A 27,268-nucleotide genomic window follows, 5' to 3' on the forward strand; every position below is an offset into this window, starting at 1 on the left:
CTCTTCATTAGAGACTGTAGTGATAGGACAAGGGGTAATGGGTTAAAACTCAAACAGGGGAAGTTTAGATTGGATATAAGGAGGAAGTTCTTTACTGCGAGGGTGTTGAGGCACTGGAATGGGTTGCCCAGGGAAGTTGTGAATGCTCCATCCTTGGCGGTGTTCAAGGCCAGGTTGGACAGAGCCTTGGGTGACATGGTTTAGTGTGAAGTGTCCCTGCCCATGGCAGGGGGGTTGGAACTAGATGATCTTAAGGTCCTTTCCAACCCTAACTATTCTATGATTCTAATAGCCACGTCTGCATGATGGGGAAGCCTGCTATCACCTGTGTCATCTTGGAAAGGACTCTGAAGATACTCTTCTGATGTATCTTACATCAGATAAAAGTGTATTTTCCAAAAGGTTCCAGACGTGAGAAAGCCAAAGTTGGTGTCATATCATACAGGCTCTTGAGAGAGAAGTGGCCAGTAATGATATGTTGTATAACTGGCCAAAGGACAGATACAGTTCACATGTAATTGCTGTAGGGATCATAAATGTGAGGACGGGTATATTTCTTTTTCTGTTCAAGTATGGTCCTTGGCAGGGGGCTGTCTTCAAGCTCTGTCTTTCTCACAAACTGGGCTAACTGATGCTTCTGAAATAGTACGCTTTTAAGATGGTGAAATTGATAGTATGGGCAAACATTGCCTGGAAGTTCCTATGCTAGATAGCTATGGGATAGTACTGGTTGATAGTGATGGCTGCTAATGTGTAGTGACCGCCTGGCAGTGCTATTGAATGTAGCCTGCTGTGTCTCAGCTGAGAATTGACTGTTGAGATTGAAGGTATGTTGGACAAAAAAAAAATGTCTGAACTCATAAAGGCCAGTTTTTGTGAGCATCCTGACAATATAGTGGTAGAATCACTGAAAGAATGTTTGAGAGGATGCATTGCTCACCTTCACTGTCCTAGCATATGGTAAATATGCATAAGCAATTTGTGGACAGAGTTTACTTCTCCCAAGGGGAGGAAAATGCCTTTCCTTTACATGCTCTTCAGTTGCTAAAGCAACAGCTAAGAATTACAGGTCAAAAAGTCAAAGTAAATTGTTAAGTACAGAAATCTTACAAACATCTGCAAAATGCTTTATGCAATCATATAATTAAATTGAGGCCTGTAGTCTAATAATTTACTTTTATTGCAATTATGGAGTATCAGCAAGATTTTCAAATGTTGCAATATTTATTTGGCAAACTTGAGTTATTAGCTACTGAATATGCTAGATGCTAGGTACTTCAATGCTCAATTGTACAGTGCTTTCTGAATCATATCATGTGCTTTTATTTTATATTGGGGAAGACCATTAGAAGATGTATTTCTTGATTTCTTCTGGAACTTACGTGAACTTTTAACAGGTGTTAAGAGTAGTGTATTCAATTCCTGCATTGTGTTTACCTCATCCAAAGGTGTTCAAAGGCTTGAGATGTCGTTTTTCTCTTTTAGCTTCTGGGTTTTTTCCTCTCTGTTTAGGCTTTGGGGTTCCCACCTGAGGTTCCTAAGTAATGCAAAATTAATCTGGATTTCAAAAGATTTAACTAGCTTGTGATCAGGAATAAGTAAGAATAAAATGTCTTTGCTGTGTTTCTGCCTCTGAAAGCAGGTGAAGCAAGCCATCTTCCACCTGTGAATGGCTCAATTCAAGCCAAAAAGAAAATTACAAAGCATTGCTTTCTTTGTGGCAAGAAAACTGGATTGGCAACCACCTATGAGTGCAGGTAGGCTGAGAGCATAATCAACTCTTGTTTAAAATTGATAGCTTGGTTAACCAAAAGGTTTCCTGCGCTGCATGGTTTTCCTTAAGCATAGCAAATCAAAAGTCAGCCTTACAGACAGCTGCAATTCTTGGTTCAGCAAAACTTTAGGAATTAAAATTCAGGGATGTTGTACCTGTTCTGCTGCTGGGGTATATGTTCCTCCAAGAAAACCAAGGAATGGAAATTATTAGGGTGCAAGCTATCGGGAAATAAAGAACATGATTACAAAAAAAGAACAATGACATTTTGTACTGGTGTGGAGAGAATTTGCTACAGATTTCTGTTCTGCAGAGTTTCTCAACCGTATTATTATAATATAACTTATTATAGTTATTAACAACAATTTGAGGAATATGGACTTTGTTACAGTTTTGCAGAAAAACTCCCTCAGATTTGGCGCTATTACAACACATCTGCACAGTTTGTGAATTTATATGAATTTATATTAGACAGCTTTTTAATTTTGCATGTGTTCTGTTTCGTGTGAGATTTCAGTCACCTTTTGAGTATCTAGAGCATCTCAGAAGCAGAACGCCAGAGTGCTGGTCCCCCAAATCATGATTTGCAGACAATACAATGAGACCTGGTGCTTGGGGGTGATGACTGGAAACTTAAACAAAAAAAAACAAACAAAGCCTGAACACTTTATCTTTGATCTTGGTTCTTAAAGTATTATTTCCCACAAGATATCTTTTTTCAGTATCAGTTCCAATAATCTAGTCAGGGTTGAGAACTGCTGCACTGTGGGGGTGGCATTTGAAGCTGATTGTGGTTCATGCCAATCAAAAGCAAAATGAACAAGACTTCTGCCAGTGGGGAATTGTGTTGGAGAGGTTCAGGGTGAGGAACTGCCTCCTTACTGACTCTTCAGTCTTTGATTTTGAAACAGGTTTGGACACTGCACATTCTCCTGCTGAGCACATAGCTGCAAGCTGTTCTAGAAGTAACTAAGCAGCTTGCTTTAAGGTTAAAAATGAAGCCCAGAAAAGGGGGTAAATTGCACATCTCCAAGAATAGCATTTGTTCTAGTTTCAAAAGAAGCAACCATACGACCTTTTATTAGAATGGAACATGAACCGAATAGAGAATACAGTTGTATGAGAGAACTGGTGATTACGGGATCAAGAACCAAAGAAAAGGCAATTTAATACCAGGCACACAAAGCCTCAGTAACAATTTTAGAGTTTATTATGAACCCAGATAGATAGATAGAGATTATAGTTTAATACTGAGACAGAAAGTTGCATAGGTAATGAAGACGGGCTGAGAGAGTTGGAGTTGTTGAGCCTGGAGAAGAGAATACCTTATAGCAATCTTCCAGTACCTAGAGGAGGCCTACAAGAAAGCTAGTGAGAGGCTTTTCACAAGGCCATATAGTGATAGGACAAGGAGAATAGCTTTAAACTAAAAGAGGGAAGATTTAGATGAAATATTCCAAAGAAATTCTCTACTGATGGGGTGGTGAGGCACTGGAACAGGTCGCCCAGTGAAGTTGTGGATGCCCCATCCGTGGAATTGTTTAACACCAGGTTGGACAAGGCTTTGAGCAACCTCGTCTAGTGGAAGGTGTCCCTGTGTCTGACAGTGGGATTGGAACTAGATGATCTTGAGGGTCCCTTCTATCCCAAACCTTGTATGATTCTAACGCCTAATCCGTTTCAAGAGAACTCTGATTGTGAATAATGTAATTGCTTTCCTGTCAAGAAACAACTTTATCAAATAATCAGACAATGGGACACTAATACTCGTCTCCACTTGAAGCACTTGTCAAGATCAGTTACAACATCCAGAGTATGCTTTTATCTTGTTAGGAGTCTTAGCTGGTGAGCTGTCAAGTTTGAAGAAAAAAATCATAATCTTAATTCATTGAAATTGCAACTGATATTGGGAAGATGCACCTTTATCCAGTCACATAGGAAGTCGTGTTCCCCATAGTTATTCTGTCTGATGTTTTTACAGCTGACTAAATGTGTATTTATTAATCTCAGATAACTAATTTGAGTTTATTCCAGGCAGAATTTGTGTTGAACTAAACATCTTGTTTTGGTGGCCTGAATGATGTGGTGGTTTTTTAATTGAAATGCATTATGTGGATTTCACCTGATGCTGTTATTTTAGTTCCATGGTTTTGTCCTCTGAATTCTACCAACTGATGTTGTATGAGGTCTTTAGAAAAGAAATAAAATAAATCAAAGGCCATCATTCTGAATTTGTAAGATTGTTCAGTCCTTGATAGCTAATTCAAGGAGTACTGATCTTGCTTAACTTCCCAGCTGAAGAGACTATTGGGTCAAAGTTGCAAAGGTGACAAAAATGTCATTTTGATTACCCCACCAGCTAATGTTATCAGTCAAGGATGATTAGAATCCAAGCAGCTTTGTCAAACAAACAGGATATGATTTAGCCACAGGGCTTCTAGCATATCAGGGAGTTAAAAGCTTCTGAAAGCTTCTGACTTCTAATATTCTTGATTCTTCAGATGTGGAAACAACTTCTGTGCAACACACCGCTATGCAGAGACTCACACCTGCACCTACGACTATAAGAGTGCAGGGCGAAGGTATTTGCAGGAGGCCAATCCCGTCGTTAGTGCACCAAAGCTTCCCAAAATATAACATGGTTGTGCTGCATGTGGCCATTCTGCCATTGAAGAATTGTATTACATTGAGAGAAGCACTTGCTTAAACTGCGTAATTTTGCCATGCTCCATATTTAAAGATTTGCCAAGTAACAAAAGCACACGAGGATGCATCCTATCAAAGAATAATGTGAACACTACTGCAGTTAAAACTTTTCTTCCTTATTGAATGAAAAGTTAGTTTTTAAAAACTTACACTATGTTACTGCACGTCTTCTTGTGTTGTGTTTTATATTCGGAAAAGCTATTTCACTAGACAAGTCTTTAAAAGATGCACTTTACTAACTTTATTTACTGTATAACCAGACTTGAGGGGGTGTTGTAATGAGGGTGTCATGTAATGTCTTCTGTACTCTTGAGTTTTTTTGTCCATTGCGTGGTATTTTCTAAGTTATTTCACTAGAAAGATCCTCCCTCCCTCCCCTTTCTTGAAATGGCCTATTTTGAGATTCTTAAGGGGGTAGTGTGTTCTGCCCCTCTGTTTCATTCAGATTGGTATTCATACACTGTGTATCCATTCTGAAAATTACATATCATGTTAATCACATTTCTTAAAAATAATACTGTTTATATGACAAGTTTGTTTTTAAATAGAAAATTCCCCCTTTATTGCCATTAAATATAAGGAACAATTTATTTTAACTTTTTGTAATCCTAGATTTTTTTAAAGACTTCACACTTGGTTTGTTAAGATGTTGAATGCTGTTACTGGAAGAAATTCTAATAAATATTAAATTTTATTCTGGTTTTTGCTCTTACAAATACGCAAAATAACTTTTCCTATCTTACAGCATGCTCCTAAATTAAAAGTTGGGCTTTGTTATAGGGGCAGGGTGGATTTTGTGGTTTTCTTTTTTAGAAGCACTGGCTCATACCTGTTCTTACTGAAGTGAATGGAAAAATTCCCACTGACTTCATTAGGAATAACGTAACCAACAGTGTGTGCTTTAGACCTGAAGTCTTACAGATGTACTAGCAAAGGCAAAAATGGATGTTCAGCAAATGGCATATATTAACCTACAGCCTTTCTCCTGTAGAGGCAATTCAGTAATTTTGTGAGACCCCACTAATGAGTATACAGCTACTGCAGAAAGTGATGTTGGAGGAATATACCTACTGAAAGCCTTTCCTCTTTCATTCCCTTAATGTATCTGAAATATTTTCATAATCTTATGTTACTTGAGATGTTCTAGTATAAACAGAGTAATAAAAAACCCACAACAAACCACCAAAACAAAAGAAATCCCTCCTTATCGCATCTAGACAGTTGAATGTCATGGTCCTTTTTATGCCAGAATCCTCACCTACTTATTGGTTGTGGTATTAAAATGATCTGTGCTACATTCCAGTTGAACAGTAGCAACTGAAGAGCATGGCAATCAAAAGTAGAGTCAAAAAAAATCAAGAGGATTGCTAGAAGGGAGAGAAGTAACTTGAAGAATTCTCATCCTTGGAGGAAGTGCATTTCCTGCAGTCCACGTGCAGCTTAAACCTTCTGGAGTTTTCAGAGTGTGGTGACCTCGGGGGAAAAAAATTTCAAAATCATTCTTTTGGGCAGTGATAAGGAAAAAAGGTACACACACTCTGTGTGTGTGACCTCTAGGTTTATTCTTGCTGGACAGAGTTGCACCTAGTATGAAAAACATGTTATGAGCTAGGTACTGTGGAAGTGCCTGTAGTTTTTATTTCATCTCTAGCAAGGGACAATATTTGATGCTGAAGGAGTAAGGAATAGCGCAAATGTACTGGTGTTTTCCCAAGAGTTCCTTATTTGTGGCTCAGCAGCTCTCTAAAAACAGAGGTATTGGTCTTTTTGTAGTTGCAGTACTGCTTGCTCCCTCTCCCCGTTCCCAGAGGGATGTGGAGGAGAATCGAAAGAATGTAACTCCTACGGGTTGAAATAAGAACAGCCCAGTAACTAAGGTATAACACAAACCACTGCTGCTACCACCAATAATAATAATGATAAAGGAAATAACAAGGGAAGAGAATACAACCGCTCACCATCCGCCAACCGATACCCAGCCCGACCCGAGCAGTGATCTAGCCCTTCCGGGTAACTGCCCCCAGTTTATATACTGAGCATGATGTGCTGTGGTATGAATAGCTCTTTGGTTAGTTTGGGTCAGGTGTCCTGTCTACTTCCTCCCGGCTTCCCCTCCTCCCTGGCAGAGAGTGAGACTCACAAAGTCCTTGGTCAGAGTGAACATTACTGAGCAACAACTAAAAACATCGGTATTGTCAGCGCTGTTCCCGGGATGAAAGTCAAAAACACAGCACTGCACCAGCTACTAAGAAGGAGAAAAATGACTGCTACTGCTGAACCCAGGACATCAGGAAATTATTTTGCAGTGAATTAGAATAGCCGTACTCTGCTTTTAAGAAGACTACGTAACAGTTGTGTGGCAAGAAGTCTCCATGTCAAATCTCAGTTGTGACCCTCTGTTTTTGCATACATGTACTGAAGTGCACAAGAGTACTTTTCAGAACATAGTAATAATCTTCATTTCTACATGAGTAGCTTCTCATAATTCTTATTATACCTCATTTGATTACACCTGGTACAGACATTTCCTGTGCAGAACTCTTCTGGTTTTGTTCTCATTTCCAATACTGGGGCACTCTTAATTTCAGCCAGTAGTACAGCCCTAAGCTCACTTAAATTTGTAATTTATTGTTTTAGTTGGTAATCTATATATAAATATAAACACATAGGTATATATATATATATGGTTTTAACAAATCCTGTGTTAGACTGTGCTATGGATTAATTACTGTTTACTGTGTAAACTTAACCTAAATGGTTTGGTTTTCTGAATATTAGTGCACTGTGGTGCTATGGATCTCCTATACACAAATATTTAGCTTTTGTGTATTTGTTCATGTAATTAGATTATATCATAAAGCATTTACATAATGGAAGTTTAACAATTACTTTGGTGCATGTTTCTCTGCCATCTTGTCAAATATTTTTGCATGCTGCTCTTGTGCTTGAGGACCTGTGTGGCAGAACCAGGCTGGACTCTTATTGAATGACTTCCAGGACTCTTCTGTCAAACTGACAAGCACCACAGAGGTCTCAGAAATGTTTTTGGATCTTGAATGAAGTATTTCCTTTCTCTGAAATCTCTAGAAGACCATGGTGATAAAAATCTGTCTGCTTACAATTCCTATCTATTCAGTCTGCAGTCCCCTGCATCGGTGCCTTCTGCTGACAACTTTCAGTTGTAGACAAGGCTAGATTTGTTAATGCTTTGCATTAGAAAAAATGAAAAAATTCTAGCTTTTTTACATATGAGTTAGACACTTTGGTTTCTTTTCAAATACTTCCAACTTTCATAATGGGGCATCATCTTCTAGGTGTAAGTTGTGGGTGTGGAGTTGCTTGTGTCCATAAGGAGTTGCTTCCACCTGTGGCTTTTGTACTGGGTCATGTTTTTCCAATTTTTAAATAAATCGGGTTCATCTTCAGGAGAACTGACACTTTCTCTGAACCACAGTTGCTCATGTGAGGACATTCATGCAACTAAGAGAGCCGTGTGAAGCTATGGAACAGTTGTGTGAGCCTGTGCTGCTTCTGATTAACCGTAGTTCTTACCCTGATTTTGGTTTGGGATAGTTTTGCAATGTTCATAATTGTTGGAGTGTTGGGTGGAAAACAGTTAAAAAAGGGGATTGCCTTCCTATAGTTATTGTCCTGTTGAAAGATTGTCCAAAAAAAGGCACATGTGCTCAACAGAAAGAAGAAATTAGGCTGTTTCTTGTGAAGCAGGTGTGTTTAAAGCCCTTTGAATCTTGTGGATGGTAACTCTTGTTTTTAATATGTGGAACTGTAATTACTAGTTTTCTCAGCAGATGTTTGTCAAAACATTCTCCTGTTCTCTTTAGCTGGTTTCAATTCCTAGTTTGTATTTATGTTAAGGTGATTTATGTGTGTACCATTGAATGTTACAAGCATGCCTATGCACAGGTAAAGGGACATTCCTTTTCATAATATTAGTTTTTATCCTCCTTTACCCTACCGACACTTAGCACATATACAAACCAAAAGTTCTGCAAGCAAAACCTTTTTACTAATCAGAAATGCTTTTCTACCCCTTTCCCAGAAGAGAGTAATTGTTTGAAAAGGAGGGTTCTGTCTCAACCATGACATGGGCCCAAAGGCCACGAGATGTAAATGGAGAGCCCAGTCTGAGAGAAGATTTGGGATAAACCAGACAAATGTACAAAATGGAGTCAAAAACTGTATTTCTAATGATTCTTAGGCTATTAAGATTCTGGCTTAGATCTATTTTATATTCCTAGGCTGTCTTATTTCCTAATTGGTGAAAAGTGGATTCCTTTATTTATCAGGTAGCCTTTTTGAGCAGAGTATTTCAGGAAGCTGGTCTTTGTCCAGCCCTATTGCTTTGTTCACAGTAGGTTGGAGGCTTGACTTATTTTTCCTCTTAGGGGAAATCCGCTATTCCCTTTATTGAAATTTACAGCCACAGATTAAGGAACAGGTCCTCTACTTTAGCTCTTCAGACCTCCTTAGATCCTACAGGATTTTTCCTGATGAATCCTTCCATCTGATAGGTTTCACTAAGATGGTTGTGTGATGAAAGAACAAGTTGTACTTCAGAGCCTTTCCAGTCTTCCAAGAAGGATGTGTCAGATTTTCTATGTATTTCTCTCTCAAAAGATGAAACCATGTCATCCAGCCACATGTGGATTAACTCCCTGAGCCAAGTTCTTCTCTGCAGCTAACTAATTCCATGAATTTAAAAAAACTCCAAACACAGCTTCTCTTGGGACTACTGCTACATCTTACTAGAAAGACTCAGGCAATTTTTCAAAGCCATCAAAAGGAATGCACTATTTAATAAAACTGCAGAATACAGCATGCATCTTGCTTTACCAATGTGTCTGTAGCTTAGGTTCTGTCTATTCCAGCCATTCCTCTCTACCACTCACACACACATGAATAAGCCAGTATGTTTGGGTTTCTTGTTAATGAAACTAATTTTTTGCTTGATGTTGTTTTATGGCCATTGTGTGCATGTATCTTGGAAAGTATTTTCTCTTGGGTCATTGTTTTGCCTTTACTGTTAACAGTTCTTTAGAAAAAAGGAAAAAGGAAAAAAAAAGTCCTTGCATAAGCAGCAGTTTAATTGCACATCTTCAGAAGTTTGCATGAAACAGGAAGACAAGGTATTTCCCACATTATTATAAGTCTTCAGTGGTGCTCTGGCTAATTTGAAGTAATTTCTACTGGAAATGTTCAGTGTAAGAGACAGTTTTTATGTGTTCTGCAGTGTCTTATTGGAATGAGGCTTGCCTAATAATCACATCTTTTTCAGAAGTTGTTATAAGCATCGATCTGCAGAAGAACTGCATCTAGAAGCATGGTTCAGTAGTTTGTGCGTAACTTTTCTCTTAGGTAGGGACTTTGTGGGAGAGATCTTGTTGAAGCATTAGCTCTCTGTGTGGAGCTGCAGAGGAGAGACACCAGAGGGCAGCGGTGGCATTTAAGAATGGCAAAACTTTTGGTTTTGTCCAATAATGAGATTTGCAAAGAAAACCATAGATAACGAAAACTGTGATTGTTTTTTTTATTACTCTTGTTCAGCCTGCTCTGAACAGATCTGAGGAGGTCAGCAATAGGGTAATTCTTTTCCCTAATTCCAAAGTTTTTCAAAAACTTTTGAAAAGAATGGAAAAGCACCTGAAAAATGTAGGATTGTATGCTGGTTTTTATGATGTCAACTGTTAGGTAATCTTAATGTATTGCAGAATAGAGAGTCATCGTCTATTCCTCCCCACTAACCCTGCAGGTATGAATTTCAGAGGCTAGCTAAGTTATGCTGTATGCTATATATCCAGTAAAAATAATATCTGTCTATATGATTTTGTATTGTATAATGATAAATACGGTTTTCTTATGGATACAGGGTGAGGATGTGAAAGAATAAATTCAGTGGTGTGCGGGGAGTGTACACCAGTAACTGCTGAAACAAATGGGCCACTCCTTACTACTTGTATTTTCTGGCCTTGCAACTCAAGAAGTCTTCAGCAACAGATATTTCTTCCTAAACCACACTTTAAGGCCTTTTTTCAATCCTTTTTAATCCAACCTTAAGTAGGGCTGATTACTATATATCATACGATATTGTGTGTGTATATATATAGCTACATAAGGATTATGTATTCTAACCACACCTGCATGGTGAGTTATAGCTGAAATCAGGAGTTCTGCCCAGCACCAGAAATTCAAAACAATACTTAACCATGAAAATAGTATGATTTACATGCAATGTGGTTAAGAGGGTTAATGGGTTGGAAACAAACCACTGAAGTTTTCTAAAATGCAAAATCAGGGGTTTTGAAACACCTCCTCTTCTTTCCTAGTGTTTTTGGGGTTTTGTGTATTTTGCTTGTTTTGTTTTGAGAAATGAATATGATCAAAAAAAAAAAAAAAAAAAGTGGTGTTTTTTTTTGTTTCTCTCCTTTCTATCCATACAATTAGTATGCAGTCTTTTTACTTCACTTGAACTGATGTTTGAGAAGTAGACTTGGACTTATTTTATATGAATCTGATTTGTTGATAATGTCAAGGGCTGGAACTGTTGCCTGTAATGGGCCTTATTTGGGATGTGGTTGTGGTTTGTTAAAAACCTCCACTGGCTGGTGAAAAGTTACAACTCAGAGATGTATAATGAGTTATCTTTGGTTTTAAACATGGTCTTGAAAAACTGAGAGTTGAGTGCCAGGACTCGTTCTTAGCATTGACTGTCTTGCCAGTGATTATAGGTAGTTTGCTTTAGGGGGAACATAGGACTCATAGATTGGATTAGCCTGAGATCCATCCAGTAAAGTATCTGTCTCTGAGAATAGGAGGTAACACAACATTTCAGAAGAAGGTGCAAGAATTCTTCTGTAACCAAGTGTGCAGGAACCTGTTTTCAACACTGGATCTTATGCTAATGACCAGTCTGAACTGTCAAGAACTTGCTGTCTCAGTGTATAGTGTGATATTAATCTGGAGGCCCGCAAAGGTCTAAAACTATTTTTGAATCTTGATAGATCCAGTCTTACTTCTGTTTGTGTAATGCAAAAAGCATTTTCTTTCACTGTAGTTTTGAATTTCCTACCATTTTTTATAATTGAAATTCATTTGGGCTAGTGTTAAGAGAACAGAACAGTATCTCCTGAATATTCAGTATGTTCTGTGTTTGTGTCATGTCTCCGCTTACTCATCTTTTTTATGATAGCGATTCGCTGTCTTTGCTATTCCAGAGCTCTAATTATGCTTGCTGTCCTCTGAATCTCCTCTAATTTTGCAGTATACTTTCAGAGATCCTTCTGTCTTCTTCAGTTCCTTGCTTTCCATTTTCCTGTCTTGTATATTAAGCTTTAAGCTGCTCAAGGTGTTGTTAACAATGGAAGCCTTTAAAATTATAATTAAAATAACATCTGGTAAAATCTGCCCATGATTCTTCCAAGGGATATCCTGTAGAAAGTAGTATTAATCTGTTTGTACTCTGAACAGGATATAAATAGCATTAGTCAGAGTATAAGAAGAAAAGGTAGGAAAGCTCTGTAAGGGGAACATCTATTTGAGTTCAGCACAGTAGCTGTGCTTTGAGGAAGATGTCTGGTTCCATTACACAGCAGAAGGCTGACTATTTTTACACCTTTACCACATCTGCATGTTGGATGCATGCAGTCTGTTCATTGCAGTGGGGAGAGCCAAAACTAAAATACCGACTGCTAAGAGGTAGGCTCAGAAAATGTCTTTCCACCTCTGCATATTTGGGTTTGGGGGGAGTAGGTTAATATAACTTTCTATACACTCCTCAGTGGTTTGATTAACAAATGTGGAAGTGCAGCACACTGGTCAGGTCCTTTTTCCAAGTTCTCATCAGTAGAGGAGGAAACATTTTTTTTTTTCTTTTTGCAAAGTAGGGGAAGAAAATGGTGAGCCATAGTCCCAGCTGCAGTACTGCGTGACATAGAGATGCATCACTTGTCACTGAGCTGCACTTTTTTCTGGTAGTGCATATCCTGCATTGACTAAGCATTAAATTTATTGGGCTACAAAGAAGGGACTGAGGTGAAGACTTCTCCTTTCTTTTATCTGGATACTAAATGACTCACTGTGCTATAAGCCTTGATCAGGTGTAAGACAGTAACATTGTTGATTGGATTTCCCTAGTGCCAGTTTACGCATACCTAGTTTTATCTAGAGAAATTACCTTAAAAGTCAGTTTGTTGCATTTGCCAAACTTTCTCTTATTTTTGAGGCTCAATAATGAGAAAATCCCTAGTAACGCTTTCACAGAGGATAGTGTTTATGAGGCCTGGGTTTGGCTTTACGACTGCAAAAGCTTATCTGCTCTGAGACAGATTCAAAGCTGTATACAATCCTGTCAGTCTTCAAAGGCACCCTAACATGACTGAAGAGTTGCATAAGTCTGATGGGATGTGTAGTCATATGGCTGTTCGTCATGTCCGATTGAACCTGCTGCATGTAAGGCCAGCTACAGTCATTGCTGAATCCACACCATACAAGGGTCTTGCATCATTCTACTGAGAAAAAGGTTGCAATTTGTTTTGCAGGGAAGAATGCTTTTTTCTCCTGTGGCTTTACAAGTGAGACTTTAATGGCTGATGCCATTCTGTCTCAGAGATGAGTTTCAAATGATCTCATCCTAGAGAGCTGCCCAGAGAAGCTGTGGCTGCCCCATCCCTGGCAGTGTTCAAGGCCAGGTTGGAGGGGCTTGTAGCAACCTGGTCTAGTGGAAGGTGTCCCTGCCTATGGCAGTGGGGTTGGAACTGCATCTTCAAGATCCCTTCCAACCCAAACCATGCTGTGATTCTAGTGATTTTCCAAGGCCAGGTTTTGTGAAATAATGCAAAAAATGCATGGCAAAAAGTGCTCCCACCAATCCTATACAGCAGATTTAAAAACAATGCTGTGTGAAGCATATCGGTAATGGGGTTTAAGGAATCCAGATCTTACAGAGGTAAGCTGATTTCTTTCATTTTCCTTTCAGAACCTGAAATCCAATTTGTATGAATTAAAAACAGTCAGGAGGAATCTAAACTTTATTTGTATTTCCTTCCATCCTTCTATTTGAATTCACATCAGTTCCGTTCACCTTCACGTAATGCACCTCTTTTTCCTTCTCTTTTCAGACTCTATTTTATTCACCTAATACTGACAGAAATCAGCAAAGCAGCAGTGCAGGGAGGAATGAAGCCTGGGCTCACCCTCAGTAAAACTAGAGGTCATCAGAGAACTTCTGGAGAAATTCCCTTCAGCTCTGCCTACTGGCAGAAGAGTGTTCATAGAAGACAGTGAACAGATGGGGGAACACACAGCTTAGGATATGCAATACACAGGTGGAAGGTAGTAACTGAGCTGACCTAGAGAAAAACTAGCAAAGAAAAAGCCTTAGGTGCACATCCTGTCTTGTTTGCAGGCATGTCATGTTTGCCTGTGTGAGCACATACACATATGTCTGGATTTAAAGCTTCCTAGTCATCAGGCTTGCATTCTTTTCTTTTAGTGTTTGTTATCCAGTCTAATAGATGTTTCTCTACATTTTAAATTAACAGACACAGATTCATATACATGCATGTGAAATGAATGAGCATGTATGTACTTCAGTGCATGAAGGCGCTTCCTTCCATCTGCCTGTTCTTTGCAAGGGGTTCTTCTAGGAATGTGCATTTTTTAGATTTACAGTCTCCCATCAGAACCTCAAGTAAGTGTGATCCCCTGCAAGACTTCTGGGGATGCTTCCAGCCCTGAGTCCTTAATGGCTGTTCTGATTACAGTGCTAAGATACTCCATGGGTTTGTACAAAAAGCTGCAAGAAAGTGTTGCAGTTTCATAAGGCGGTAACATAGGAGACTGGTATAGCTCATTAAATATATGATAGCGTAGTTTCAATTTGTATCTGGAAACAGATTCTCCCCAGAAAAACTAAATAACTGTGGAGACCCAAGCCACAGTGGAATTCTAAAGTAATCCCCTAAAGTATTGGGGAGTTGCTATGGAAACATGCAGGTGCTCAGACTGATAGTGTGGAATAAAAAGATCATTTATAATTATCTGGGGGAAAAGAAAAGAATTATCCTTTTTGACATAACTACTGTATGTATTGTCATAACTAAAGACAAAAAGGGCACAGTTGTACAATAGTTTTTTACTGTTTGGGGTTTCTGCCCTGTAACACTTTTCAGGTCTTCCTGCTAAAAGGAGTAAACAAGTATTTCTGAAAGTCATAATCTTAATAACCATGCTAGATCTGTGCTGCTTCTAGAGAGAATTGGAATCCTCTGAGCATGGAGGTACTTCCGCTGTTGTGACTTTAAACAAACTGAATTAATTGATGGCAACTACAAAGGCTGTGTGGATTCTCACAGTCCAGCTCTGTGTGCAGGGCACTGGGGCAGCTCTTTCTGCAGACCCATCAGGATCTTCGGCTAAGTGTGACATACATTTCTAGGTGCATATTCCCCAACTATGGTTTTCCCTTAACTTTCAGGCAGAGGTGTCCAATTAGCGAAGTGGAGATGTTCTGTTCCCATAGTTTTTTATAAGCCTCCTATCTCTCTACTCAGATCGAACTGCAGTGCTAGCTAGAAGAATTTAAGACTTCCATCTGACTGTTGGCCTTGAGCTTGTGTTTATTCTTTCTTCCCTGTTTTTAAAATTAGCTGCAAATTTGGAGGGGGAACATATGCAAAGGCTTAGGTTTGCATTTTCTGCTGAGAGCTGTGAGGCACACAGAGAGTATGTTCCACAGTACTGCTTCCTCTTCAGCACTGAGGCTTTAATCCAAGCACTGCAGCCCTGTGTTCAACAGGTTGTAGCTGAGACTTTTAACTCAGGAACTGCAGTTAAAGTACTACACAAGCTTTCTGGGGAAACAGAGTGTCAAGTAATAATTGCAAAACACAGGGAAGGTTTATTTCTGCAAAGGAATTTAGGCACTTTGCTCTGCTTGAGAATTAAGGGTGTTGTACTGGTGGCTTATTGCAGCTGCTCTCATTTCAGGCCTAATCATTAGTTATTCTAGTTTGCCAGGAAAATCTGCCCTTTCCTCCACTGTGTTTCTCTATAATTTCTACTTCTGTTCCAGTTGTGTCTACAGGCCCCTTTCCTAGTATGGCACATAGTACTGGCTGGTGGGTTATGCTGTTCCCACAGTGGGATACAATCCTAGCCTGAAAAATAGTTAATAAACCTCACAACAAAACAGATGGAGAGTATTAAGGCAATAAAAAGCCTCCTCTGAGATACCCCCATGGCCTCAAGGTAAGCCAGCAGTATAGCTTAGGATGGAAGCAGATTCTTTTTACAAGCCAGCATTATGATACATAGCCTATCAAGGGGATGTAATTATCATCACATATGCATGTTACCATATCCTGTCTTATCAGGGGGTACAATCTAGGCATCTGATTTTTAACTTCAGTCTACACAGGACAAAAAAGGAGTTGCAGACACAGTCTCCTCTTCCCCAAAGATGGGATGTGTACTCTGTGGGTGGTGCTTCTCCTACCTTTGCTACATGGGTGTGCTGGGTCCTAACTGGAAGGTAAGGACAGAATTCGAGCTCAGCTTCTCTCTGCTCTGAAAGTCCATTGTAACATTTTTTGCATCAAAAGGGGTAGCTTTACTCATTTTATGCATTTCTCACTGTTCTCTAAGGGTAAATGTCATTTCCCCAGAGTCCTGTAAATTATTGATGTGAAAAAGTGCTGACTTGGGAGATGAAAAACCTTGACTAGGTTTAGTGAGTGAAATTGCATGTCAAGTCAGGAGCTTTCCTTGTTTTCAATCTGTTTCTTCTGCTTTCTTGTCTGTTCTGCACCAACAGCAGCAGTTCAGTGAGGCTGCTTGTCTTCCTGTTCTTTTTCACTTATTTCCAAGTGGGATAGATCCTGCTTCTGGACAGAGGAAATTTCTCCCATGGCATTTTCTCACAAAACTCTTATTTTTTTCCTTTTTTCCCCCCCCCCACCAGTATAATTCACCCTGGTAGTGCAGTTCACCTATTCCAGCATATCTTGTGAGACTCCTGAGATTTCTCTTTGGGAGGAAATTACTAAAGACATGCTACTTGCAAAATGAAAGTGTAAAATACCAAGAGAGTGTGGCTCCGTTTTAGTACTGGAACCTGTTTACATTATCTGCTGATAATACATGCAGGTGCATAACTCATACAAAACACCTTATGAAGGTGCTTATAACCCGTCTTCGGGCTCATGGCATACATCCATTTATTAGAAGTTAGAGGGCACCGTACGCAACGTAGCCGGGAGGCGCTCGGGCCCTGCACGCCTGAGGCACCCTCCCTGCCGGAGGCGCCGCGTCCCGGCCGCCTCGCTTCCCCGTCCTGCTCCGGGCCACGGCGGCGGAGGCGGGGCTGGGCGGGGCGGTGCTCTGACAGGCAGTCCGGCCGGCCGTGGTAAACAGGAGCCAGGCAGGGAGCCGGGGCTTCCCGGGCCCCGCAGGAGCGCCCCAGCCCCCGGCGTCCCAGCTCCGGGTATGGGCAGCAGTAGCAGCCGTCGCAGCCGGAGGAGGAGCCGTCGGCCCAGGCCCTGTGCGGGGCACCAAGGTAGGCTTGCCCGCCGCACTGGCCGTGAGGAGTCGTCACCGCCGTCGCCGCTTCCTCCGCGGGGCTGAGCTGGGTCCGGCCGTGCGGGGAGGCTGGGCCAGACGCCGCTGCGGGGAGCGAGGCCGTGCTGCTGCGGTGGCACGGGGCGGCTGCCCTCGGTGCAGCTCGGCCGGTGCAGGGTGCGCCTGGCCGGGGGCGCTGCCCTGCGGCAGCCGCTCGTTCCACTCCTGTGGGCGCCACCTCGTCCCCGGGTCCGGCCGCGGGGCTGCCCGCAGGTGAGTCGCTGTCTGAGAGCCGTTCGGTGCCGACGGCAAGCAACAGGCAGCGTTGTGGGGGGGAGCCGGAGGGAGCGCGGCCGTGGGGGTCACCTCGCCGGGCCGTGGGGGAGGGTTCTGCAAGAGAGCCTCCCGTCGATGGCCGATGCGGGGGCTCCGGTCGGAGCGTTGAGAGCTGTTCCTCTGAGGGAGCTGGTGGAGCGGCACTTGATTCACCGGTAAGGGGCTTTCCCACCTCCGGGGTCTTTGCGCAGCCTTGGCTTGTCGGTGTGCGTGTTGGCGCTGGGGTATTAGTGCTCCTGAGGAAAAACCGGGAGCGGCTAGGTGGGAAAGGCGCTGTTTGCACCAGGCGTCCCATTTGGAGGAGGACCCCGATTTGCTTTCAGTTAGCGATGTGGAACGAAGATACACCAGAGGTAAAACCATACGTGAGATGTGCTAATCGCAGCGTGTTCCTGACGAATCGTGAAGTTTCACGGCAGACTGAGAAATAGAGTTCTTTTATGCTTCCTGGAGCTACTTGACAGAAAGAGTAGTACTAGAGTTGTTCTGAGCTGTAACAGTTTAACTTTTCCTCTTTTTGGTAGGCTGGAAGTGCAAGCAAAGCTAGAATCATAACGTGCCAATGTGAAACCAGTTTGTTTGGAATTGCAGTGCAGGAGGGCACACAGCTGAGGCTCTGCAGTTGGCAAAGGAATTCTAAGCACAGCAAATCTGTGCGGTAACCCAGCAGCGTAAACATAGTAGGGACAGTTTAGGTAGAGCTTGAGTGGAAGTGGAAAGAAGTCTTCGAAGGAAGATGGGGGTGGAAGAGGAGAGCCGATCTGACAGTAGCACTTCAGCTGAAGCAGCAGCACTCCTTATGAAGTTTTGCTGCTGAAGTTAGTTCTGGAGTACTGTCAGACGAGGCTGAGGTTGATCCAGTAATAGCCCTAGTCAGAAATATTCAGGGGAAGGAAGTTTTCTTTGAAGAATGTGTCAAACCTAAGATGTTTTCTTAAAGATCTGCCAGCACTGATGAACTTACGCTGATGCGGCGTTCTGCTAAGGCTTCCTCTGGACCAGGATTGCTGGAAACACTGAGGGTCCTGGCTCAAGGGTGTGCTCAGCACCCAGGGTAACCCCTGCTGAGGGGGTGTTGGCAGCTTTTCAGCTGTGGCCCGCACTATTTGTTGCCAGACTCCCCAGCGCAACCCTATTGCAAAGAAAGTGAGATATTCCCCAGGATTTGATTCTGCTCTGGTTGCTGAAACTGATAGGACTGCTGCAGCCTGAACAACTGCCCCTGTGCCTGGGACTTTGTATGACTTTGGTTACAGTCTGATGTGAGCTTAAAAAAATCACAGTTCACTGAATGTTATTGCTGTGGTGTTGGGTTTTTTGTTGTTGTCTTTTTAACTTGGCTTTCAGCTAGTGCTAGTCAGCAGTCTTGCTTATAGAGGTAAACTAGTTGAAAAGAAGCAATTTTCTGTTTGGGGTGTCATGTTGGAAGAAAGGCTGCAATCCTTTTATGACTCAGTGTGTGAATATGCGGCCAGAATTGGTGGAGGTGTCCAGGTGAGGCAGTTATGATTCCAGTGCTAGAAAATCCACTTGTTCTCTGGCTGCTTTTGCCCAGTCTTAAGTGTTACGAAGATAGATTAATTCAGCATGCTGGGTGAACTTTTCATATTTTCAGGATGAGATTAAAAAAAAGCCCAAACAGCAAAACAAACAAACCCCCCTCCTGTTATTTTAGGTCTAACCTTTGGACAGGCAGCTCTCCCATGTTCAAGGGTGAAAGGGTTCAGTCTTCCCAGCTGCTGAGTCTGTCACACGTACCTAGGGCAGTTTCCAAGTCTCCTCTGCCAGCATGATTTCCTTACTGCTTTTCCAGACACTGACATTAGTGGGGGAGGCTGATCATTGCAGGAGTGTGACAGCTCCCAGTAGTAATGCCGCTGAAGGATGGAGTGGTAGGTGGTTCTTACAAGTCCTGAATTGATTCTGCTGCTTAAGAAAAAGAAGTTTACTGCTATGGGTCGTTCCTGCTGTAACCTCTCAAGAGCAGTCATTGCCAGTGCAGCTCATTGATAGCCAGCTTTGGAAGTGGTGAAGGGTAGAGTGAGCATGGCCATTTGTCAGAAAAATTAAAACAGGAATGAAGTGTCCTTTTTTAAATCTTATTCTTATATATATTTTAATATATATATTACTAACATCATTATTGTTATTAGGTTTGTTCTGGTCGTGCCCATCCTCCCTTCCCCCAAAATATAAGGAATGTAGATCCTGTAGAAATGTCTCGCTAGTATTCTGTAAGAGGCTATAGCTGGGCTACTTTAGAAAATGAACAGGCTTTGAAGGAAGGTGCTTGCAGACAACCTGGACATCATTGTACGTGGACTGTGTCTGCATATGGCAGACAAATAATGAATAGCAAAACTGTAGAAGGCTGTAAAGTATGGAAAACTACAAGTCTGATAAAAACTGCACTTCTAGGGCATAAGGTATCAGAGGGTGAATCTTCCTGGGGAACGAGCTATCCAGTTATTGTCTGCTCCAGTTCTTTCTCTAGGACATCTACTGCTAGCTGCTGCAGGAACTGAGTGAACCACATGAGTCATGCATCTAATTCACTGTATTAATTTCAATAGTGAGGCAGAACTTTTGTAGGGTTTATTGTGACTTCTGTTTTGCTGACTTGTGCAGTGACTGCAGAGATGTGATGACAACTTACTTTGGCATAGCAGAGATTAAACTTCCTTGGTGGGCTTTGTCTGTTGTAAAGTTTCACAGCTCTGGGTCCTTGAAACACTCTTCACTTAATTAGAGCCAGTTTTACTTGTTCTGTTGTCTGGATTTTACTGAAAACACTACTTGTCCAAAGAACTCACCATTTCCAAAGCAGATTAATTTTTACTGCTTCCCACAATGTATTTGTGGGTCTTTTATCAAGATATCTAGCCACATGCATATGAAGCATTAAAAAGCCAAATAACAGATTGCATTGTTTTTATTGATTCTAGGGTAGGTAAATGGACAAGAGCCCTTGGAAGCACAGGCTTTTTTGCAATTAAAGATACACTTTAAGAGCTGCGTTGTTCTTAAATGTAACTCATCACCAGACAGCCAGACAGTTCAGAAACAGCAAGAGATGTAACTGCAACATCAGTAGTTTCTAGTGCTTGCAGTTTCTTTCGCCAGGGACCAGGGGGAAGACTGACCTTTATTATGTGTCCATCTGGTTATCAGGTTTAGGCCTTTTTAAATCACAGATATATGAAAATGACTGTTAAGCTTCTCTGTCTTGTAAAATATGTGCCCCTCTGGAGTTCACCTTTGATACCTGTAGGCAAATAAGGGGAGATTGGTAGCTCTTGAATTTAACCATTGACCTGGCAGAATGTTGTGGTTCATTGAACCTGGCTGAAAACAGTGCTGGAAATTTTTTTGCCAGGTATATGTTTAATAGGTGGAAAATATTAAAATATTCTAGAAATTGTGGATGAGATTTTCCATAGTTTGATGTTAACTAGTAGATGAGCACTTTATTCCTGGAGACTCATTTAAGGATCCCAGTTGTAAACCTTGCAGAATATGTGGCCAAAATCAATATAGAATCATAGAATAGTTAGGGTTGGAAAGGACCTTAAGATCATCTAGTTCCAACCACCCTGCCATGGGCAGGGACACCTCACACTAAACCATTCCACCCAAGGCCTCATCCAGCCTGGCCTTGAACACTGCCAAGGATGGAGCATTCACAACCTCCCTGGGCAACCCATTCCAGTGCCTCACCATCCTCACAGTAAAGAATTTCTTCCTTATATCCAATCTAAACTTCCCCTGTTGAAGTTTTAACCCATTACCCCGTGTCCTGTCACTACAGTCCCTGGTGAAGAGTCCATCCCCCAGCATCCCTATAGGCCCCCTTCAGATACTGGAAGGCTGCTATGAGGTCTCCATGCAGCCTTCTCTTCTCCAGGCTGAACAGCCCCAACTTTCTCAGCCTGTCTCCATACAGGAGGTGCTCCAGTCCCCTGATCATCCTCGTGGCCCTCCTCTGGACTTGTTCCAACAGTTCCATGTCCTTTTTGTGTTGAGGACACCAGAACTGCACACAATACTCCAAGTGAGGTCTCACGAGAGCAGAGCAGAGGGGCAGGATCACCTCCTTCGACCTGCTGGTCATGCTCCTCTTGATGCAGCCCAGGATACGGTTGGCTTTCTGGGCTGTGAGTGCACACTTAAGCCGGCTCATGTTCATTTTCTCATCAACCAACACCCCCAAGTCCTTCTCTGCAGGGCTGCTCTGAATCTCTTCTCTGCCCAACCTGTAGCTGTGCCTGGGATTGTTCTGACCCAGGTGTAGGACCTTGCACTTGGCATGGTTAAACTTCATCAGGTTGGCATCAGCCCACCTCACAAGCGTGTCGAGGTCCCTCTGGATGGCATCCCTTCCCTCCAGCATATCAACCGAACCACACAGCTTGGTGTCATCGGCAAACTTGCTGAGGGCGCACTCAATCCCACTGTCCATGTCACCAACAAAGATGTTGAACAAGACCGGTCCCAACACCAATCCCTGAGGGACATCACTCCTTGCTGGTGTCCAGCCAGACACTGAGCCATTGACCACAACTCTTTGCGTGCAGCCATCCAGCCAGTTCTTTATCCACCAAGTGGTCCACCCATCAAATTGATGGAATATAGGTATTGTCTATTATGGGGTAGGTATATCCGATGTATAAGATAGGTATGCCTTGATACCTGCCCCTTAAAGTTTCTGTGTGTTCTGCAAAAGGAGGGCAGAATATGTGTCACCATGTATTCTGCAGGTGAGTCTGTCCTTGGGAAAGCAGGCATTGGATTTAGATCACCCTTTAACACGTAAATGAAAACCACTGAGGGTGAGTTTGTCCCATGATTTGGCCATGGCTTCAATAAGATCATGTGTTTACACACCATCAAGCATTAGAGGTTCATTACAGGGAATAAAAATACTCTTGGCTGTTCTTCCTAGAGCAGTTAGCTTGACTTCTGTCATGTCCTGTACACAGGATGAGAATCATTTATCTTTGAATCAAAGGGTCAGTTGGATAAGGCAGAGGGGAAAGAAACAAAGATAGAAGGATCTAGCCTAACAAACTAAAAAAGAAGTTAAAAAATAAAAAAAGCAAGGTTTCACTCTAAGTTGCTGATTTTTTAAAAAGCATATAAATCCTTGGTGCCTGCCTTCCTCTCAAATATACTTCTATACTTTGTTTTTAAGAAGCCTTCCAGTTCTTCTTTATTGTGTGTACTGAGCCTGCAAGGGAGAGTACCTGCAGATAAAAAACCCAAAGCAAACCCCAAGCAAAACCCAACCAAACAAAACCCCACTTCTTCATAAACAGATAGGCTTCGCCTGGTCTGATCTGCTGTTTCTAATGACCAGAATAATTTATCACTCAGACTTACTTACTGCTAATAACTGTGTGACATTGCTGCAGCTTGAAGAGGGAGGAGAGGGGGAGAAATGTGCTTTTGTTCTTGTTGCCAGAGTTGGGTTTTAAGTTCCGCTTTCTTGTTACACCAGAATTTGCTTGGGGACAGCAGCTGGGGTCCACAAATTGTCATGACTCCTAGCACTGAAGGTTACTGACTTCTAGACGTGTCTTTTGGGAGATTTTGCTTTGTAGAGGATCATTTGAGTAGGATTGACTGAATAGGAAGCAACAGAATTGCTACACACAACCTGCCCTATAGCACCAATAAAACACCTGGGAAGTATTCAGTCAAATCTTGCTACTGTAAGTGCTTCTCTTGGCAGTGGGGCTGAACCTGCCCTTTACCTTCCTGCAAGAGGAAAGGTGATGTCACAGAGATTATTAGTGGGTGTTCCTCCTCTCCTAGTTCCTGCAGGGCTTATAAAAGGTATGCTTTTTTTCATTTCATTCATAATGACCTCTTAAGGCATCTCGTGGTGGAAGATCCTCCTCTGAAACCAGAGGGGGCTGTAACAAGACAAAGAGCATTCCCTGCCTATTTATATTTCCTTTTGCTGTCACTGGCTCCTTCCATCATCCAGGACAGAGGATTAATCTCTCTGATCCCTCTATTTCTAGTTGTAAAAGCACAGTGTGCTGTTGAGGGTGATTCACTACTAGGTCAATCCTTGTTATAATCTCTTGTAACTACGAACGTATCAGAAGAGAAAGGCTAATGGAAAAATGTGGCATATTTAAAGGATAAAAGCACATTTACAGGGAAAAAAGTCTTCCCTGTGAGGGTGGTGAGGCACTGGAACAGGTTGTCCAGAGAAGCTGTGGCTGCCTCATCCCTGGCAGTGTTCAAGGCCAAGTTGCATGGGCTTGGAGCAACCTGGTCTAGTGGAAGGTGTCCCTGCCTGTGGAGGGGGAAGAAGGGTGTGCGTGTGTGTGTTTTTGTAACCAGATGATCTTGAGGGTCCCTTCCAACCCAAACCATTCTGTGATTCTGTGGCTTCTGTGTTTTTCTCTGTGTATACGTATATTTACGAGAAGATTGTTGGATTGAAATACGGAGAGTGATGCAATACAGAGCTCCGCCATGCTTTCATAACATGGGCCACATTGTAGCAAGAAATTCTTGCAAATGTCTCCTCTTGCCCTGTCTGAGTAGGGGTTTGTCTTCTTTTTGCCTATTTCCCATGGCCTTGTTCAGCAGACCACTCCTAAGGAACTTGCACTTAACAGCCCAATAATAATAGAAAGTGAAACTTGGTAGTGGCCTTTCTGTTCTTGATAAGCCTGGTGAAGTCTGACCTAGCAGAGCAACATGAAGAGCACTAGGTAATAGTTTACTGTAGGTGATGACAAAGAGGAAAATACACATGGGAGCAGTCTGGCTTTTTCTGAAGTTAACAGGAGGCTTTGTTTTTTCCTTCCTTTCAGGTAAATGAAATGAGTTTCCCTTGTAGTTCTGCATCCAAATGTTGTCTGTTTAAATGTAATTATTGTATTCACAGCTTTCAGGGTCATTTTCATCTACCTCTTGCCTGCCAAATCTGAACTGGAAGCACCAGGCCTGGAAAGGATAGTTGTTGTCAGTGTTTTTTCTCTAGCACAATCTGTGACCAATCGTTTGCACCGAAGCTGCTGCTATAAAATGTGTGTATAAGTGCATGTATAGAATATATTAAAACCAAGCAGACTGAAGACTTGCAGAGGAGTTGCTGCCCTTTGACATTGCACATGATCTCTAGATGAGAGCGCTTTCTTCTACCGAACAGCATAAACGCATACTGAACAAAATGCTGTCCTGTTGCAACGAGGAAAAAAACAAAACCAAACCAACCTACTTAGCTCTAAAAAGAAGAGGAAGTTCACTTGCAGCTGAAGGTTTGTTGTGAGAGTCAGGAAATTTGAATCTTTCCTGCTTCTGGCCTCTACTTAAGATAGTTCACCAGTGTGTATGTTTAAGATACTTCACCAGTGTGTACGTTTGTTTCCTGCAACTCAGTTGTCATCTGTATAATGTTTTTTGTAAGGTTCTTGGATTTTTTAAAAAATTACATATTTTTAGCTTGCTTTCCAGGGGGAAGTGGGCTTATGCAGTGACACTGCATGTAACTTGTTGGCTAAATGTCAAATATTTAGTGGAGCTTCAAGTGTTGCAGGAAGAAGGTAATGTAAATTGCAATGTCACTACCTAGGGTTGCAGCCCCACCCTGCAGCGAAGTGCATGGAGATAACACTTTCATACACAAGATAGTTCACATGGGGGAATGGCCCTTATGAAGCTTGCAACCACAGGATACCAAACTGCAGGGAATCAGATTGCGCTGCTAATCCTTGTGCCCGTGGGATGGCTTTCTTCTATTGCAAGGCCTCTAGGAGCCTAGGGGAAAAGGTTAAGCATTGTTACTAAACTAGAGCTGACATGGCACAGCAGACTCTTCCCAGAATTAATGTTTGGTAACATAAGGGAGGGTGAAGAGAGGAAAGAAAGTAAAATTACAAGAGCCTTATCCTGTTGGCTTGATCTGGGGAGTTCAAAAAGAAAAAGTAGCATGTTTGATTAAAAGACGGAAGGGGATTTTGTCTCTTGGCATAACAAAGCAGAAGCCAGTGAAAATGTGATCAAATTTCAGCCTTCTAAATGTATCAGTGTTCTTATGCAGCGTGTTAACAATGTAGTCTTGAAATATCTTGTTGTTTTGGGTGTGAAAATTATATATTGTGCTTTAGCAGTTCCTTTGCATGAGATGTATTTTGTTTCTGTGATTCTCATGACAGCAATGTTCAGCTATTTTGTACCCTTTACTGGTCAGACCTGTCAGGGGAGGAAAACTTCTGACTGAGACCACTGGAGTTAAGTCTTTCAGATGTTACAGGAATATTCACCAGGCTGCTTTCATCATAAAAAATTGTAAGGCTTGAAAGGTCTCTGTGTTGTTCTGTACAAGTTGCTGCATGCTTTGGCAGGTGTGAGAGTCCTGCTCTGGTACACCTGTGGAGCTCTGCAGCTCCCAAGGCCTTTTAGGCATGAGATTCTTTTTATGTGCCCTCCTGGGAGCATAGAACTGCACTGTAATGTTTTCCAAGCAAATTACCCAGAAGATGGGGTTCACAACTCTGCTGTATTTTTCAAATAGCAAGAGGTTCAAAATTATTCCTCTTTGACCTTTCTTGATCCATCTGATTACTTTCTTAAATGAAATGTGTGGCTTTGCTTCTAGCAAGGCAATGTGCAAGTGATAGATTAGAATTGCAGCTTCAAAACTGTGCATTCAGAGCACCAGGAGATGGCCCTGCCAGAGCCCTGTGCCTTGCACCAGGGTTGACTGAGTCCTCCTTGCTTTTTACTCCTGCTCAGTAAGGCTGCATCTGAAGTGCATGTAATGGAGTGTGGAAGCATCTCCCTACATTCCAAATGCAGAAGGGTAAGTCTGGTGTATGCTTTGTAGTCTCTTTGCGGTTTTCATCATCCCAGGATCAGTCTCCTGTGGTCAGCATTTGGTGTTTTGGAACCATGCGGCACTTCTAGCTACACCAGGCCTAGAGTTTTACCCTGTAGAGGTGTTGATATCAGCTTCTCCAACCACAAGGCAAGGATCCCAGCTCAGTTACTGTTGAACATATTTGATTTAAGATAAGATTTCTCACTCACTTTCCTTTGTTAGTGATACCCTGGCAAGAAGCAAGTATAGCATTGTGTGGTCCAGCTGCCTGAGAGCAAGGAAGTGGAGTCAGGATCAGTTCCTTACATAGAAAGGGAATTGGATACATCGTGCATTTTATTCTTGGCTGTGATCTTCCATTGTGTCTGTTAGACATTTGTTACGGTTGTTTGCTCTCTCTGTGTACTTGAGCTTTAGTTGTCAGCTAGGACACGTATTCAGTCTGTCTTATCCATCTTTGAATGCCTACTGAGAAGTTTTTCAGTTAGTATGTTCTCACTGTGCAGTGCTACAGGTGCTTTGCACAGGGTTGGTAGGGCTGTGATGCCCTGCAGGCATCCTGCTGGTTAAGCTGCTGTTTGGCTGCTTGTCAGCTGCCTTTCCAGGTCCTCTATAGCTGCTTTATTTAGGCTCTACAGTTTGTAAGACCTATGTTGGTTCGGCTTAGCCTGGCTGTGCGTGGTGAAGGGGTTGTGGGAGAGAGCTGCAGGGATGGTTCTGCTGCAGGGTGGATGCTCTGCTTAGGGAAGGTATTTTTGCCAGTTGCAACTTGGTGCTTTGGTATTATATCCCTTTCCATATGACCCCACAAAGCATGTACTCATCCCTTGAGACACGATTTGCATTGCTGCTTCTGTGAATAAGGGAGGAGAAACTCATACAGCTGATAATACAGTCTCTGACTGGCCTCCTTTGAGCTGAGTCCCCTGTAGCTCGTGGACAGGTCTTCGTGGTTGATGTGATCTAGCTAATGCATATAAGATACATATGAGCGAGTAACAGGGAATTTAAGATGACAATGAAACTGTTTGGTTTCC

At 42.1% G+C, this 27,268-nt stretch overlaps 2 protein-coding genes across 8 annotated transcripts in view; both read left to right on the top strand.

The window, feature by feature from the left end:
• Window positions 1–8,609, top strand: part of ZFAND4 (zinc finger AN1-type containing 4) — a 29,555-nt gene extending 20,946 nt beyond the window's left edge. For 3 of the 4 annotated variants that reach the window (XM_080621895.1, XM_080621898.1, XM_080621896.1), the window contains 2 exons: window positions 1,640–1,757; window positions 4,276–8,609. In XM_080621895.1, coding sequence (XP_080478021.1) covers window positions 1,640–1,757; window positions 4,276–4,411 — 254 coding nt within the window. In that variant the 3' untranslated portion in view covers window positions 4,412–8,609. The remainder of the gene's footprint in view (window positions 1–1,639; window positions 1,758–4,275) is intronic. The other variant, XM_080621897.1, reaches the window with a different exon arrangement.
• Window positions 8,610–16,875: 8,266 nt separating this feature from the next.
• MARCHF8 (membrane associated ring-CH-type finger 8) overlaps window positions 16,876–27,268 on the top strand; it is a 108,169-nt gene continuing 97,776 nt past the window's right edge. For 3 of the 4 annotated variants that reach the window (XR_013957178.1, XM_080620694.1, XM_080620697.1), the window contains exon 1: window positions 16,876–17,051. The gene's annotated coding sequence lies outside the window, so the exon portion shown is untranslated. Of the gene's footprint in view, window positions 17,052–17,083; window positions 17,327–27,268 lie in introns of those variants that run through there. The other variant, XM_080620696.1, reaches the window with a different exon arrangement.

The sequence above is a fragment of the Psittacula echo genome (genome assembly GCF_963264785.1).
Source record: "Psittacula echo genome assembly, chromosome: 6".
NCBI lineage: Eukaryota > Metazoa > Chordata > Aves > Psittaciformes > Psittacidae > Psittacula > Psittacula echo.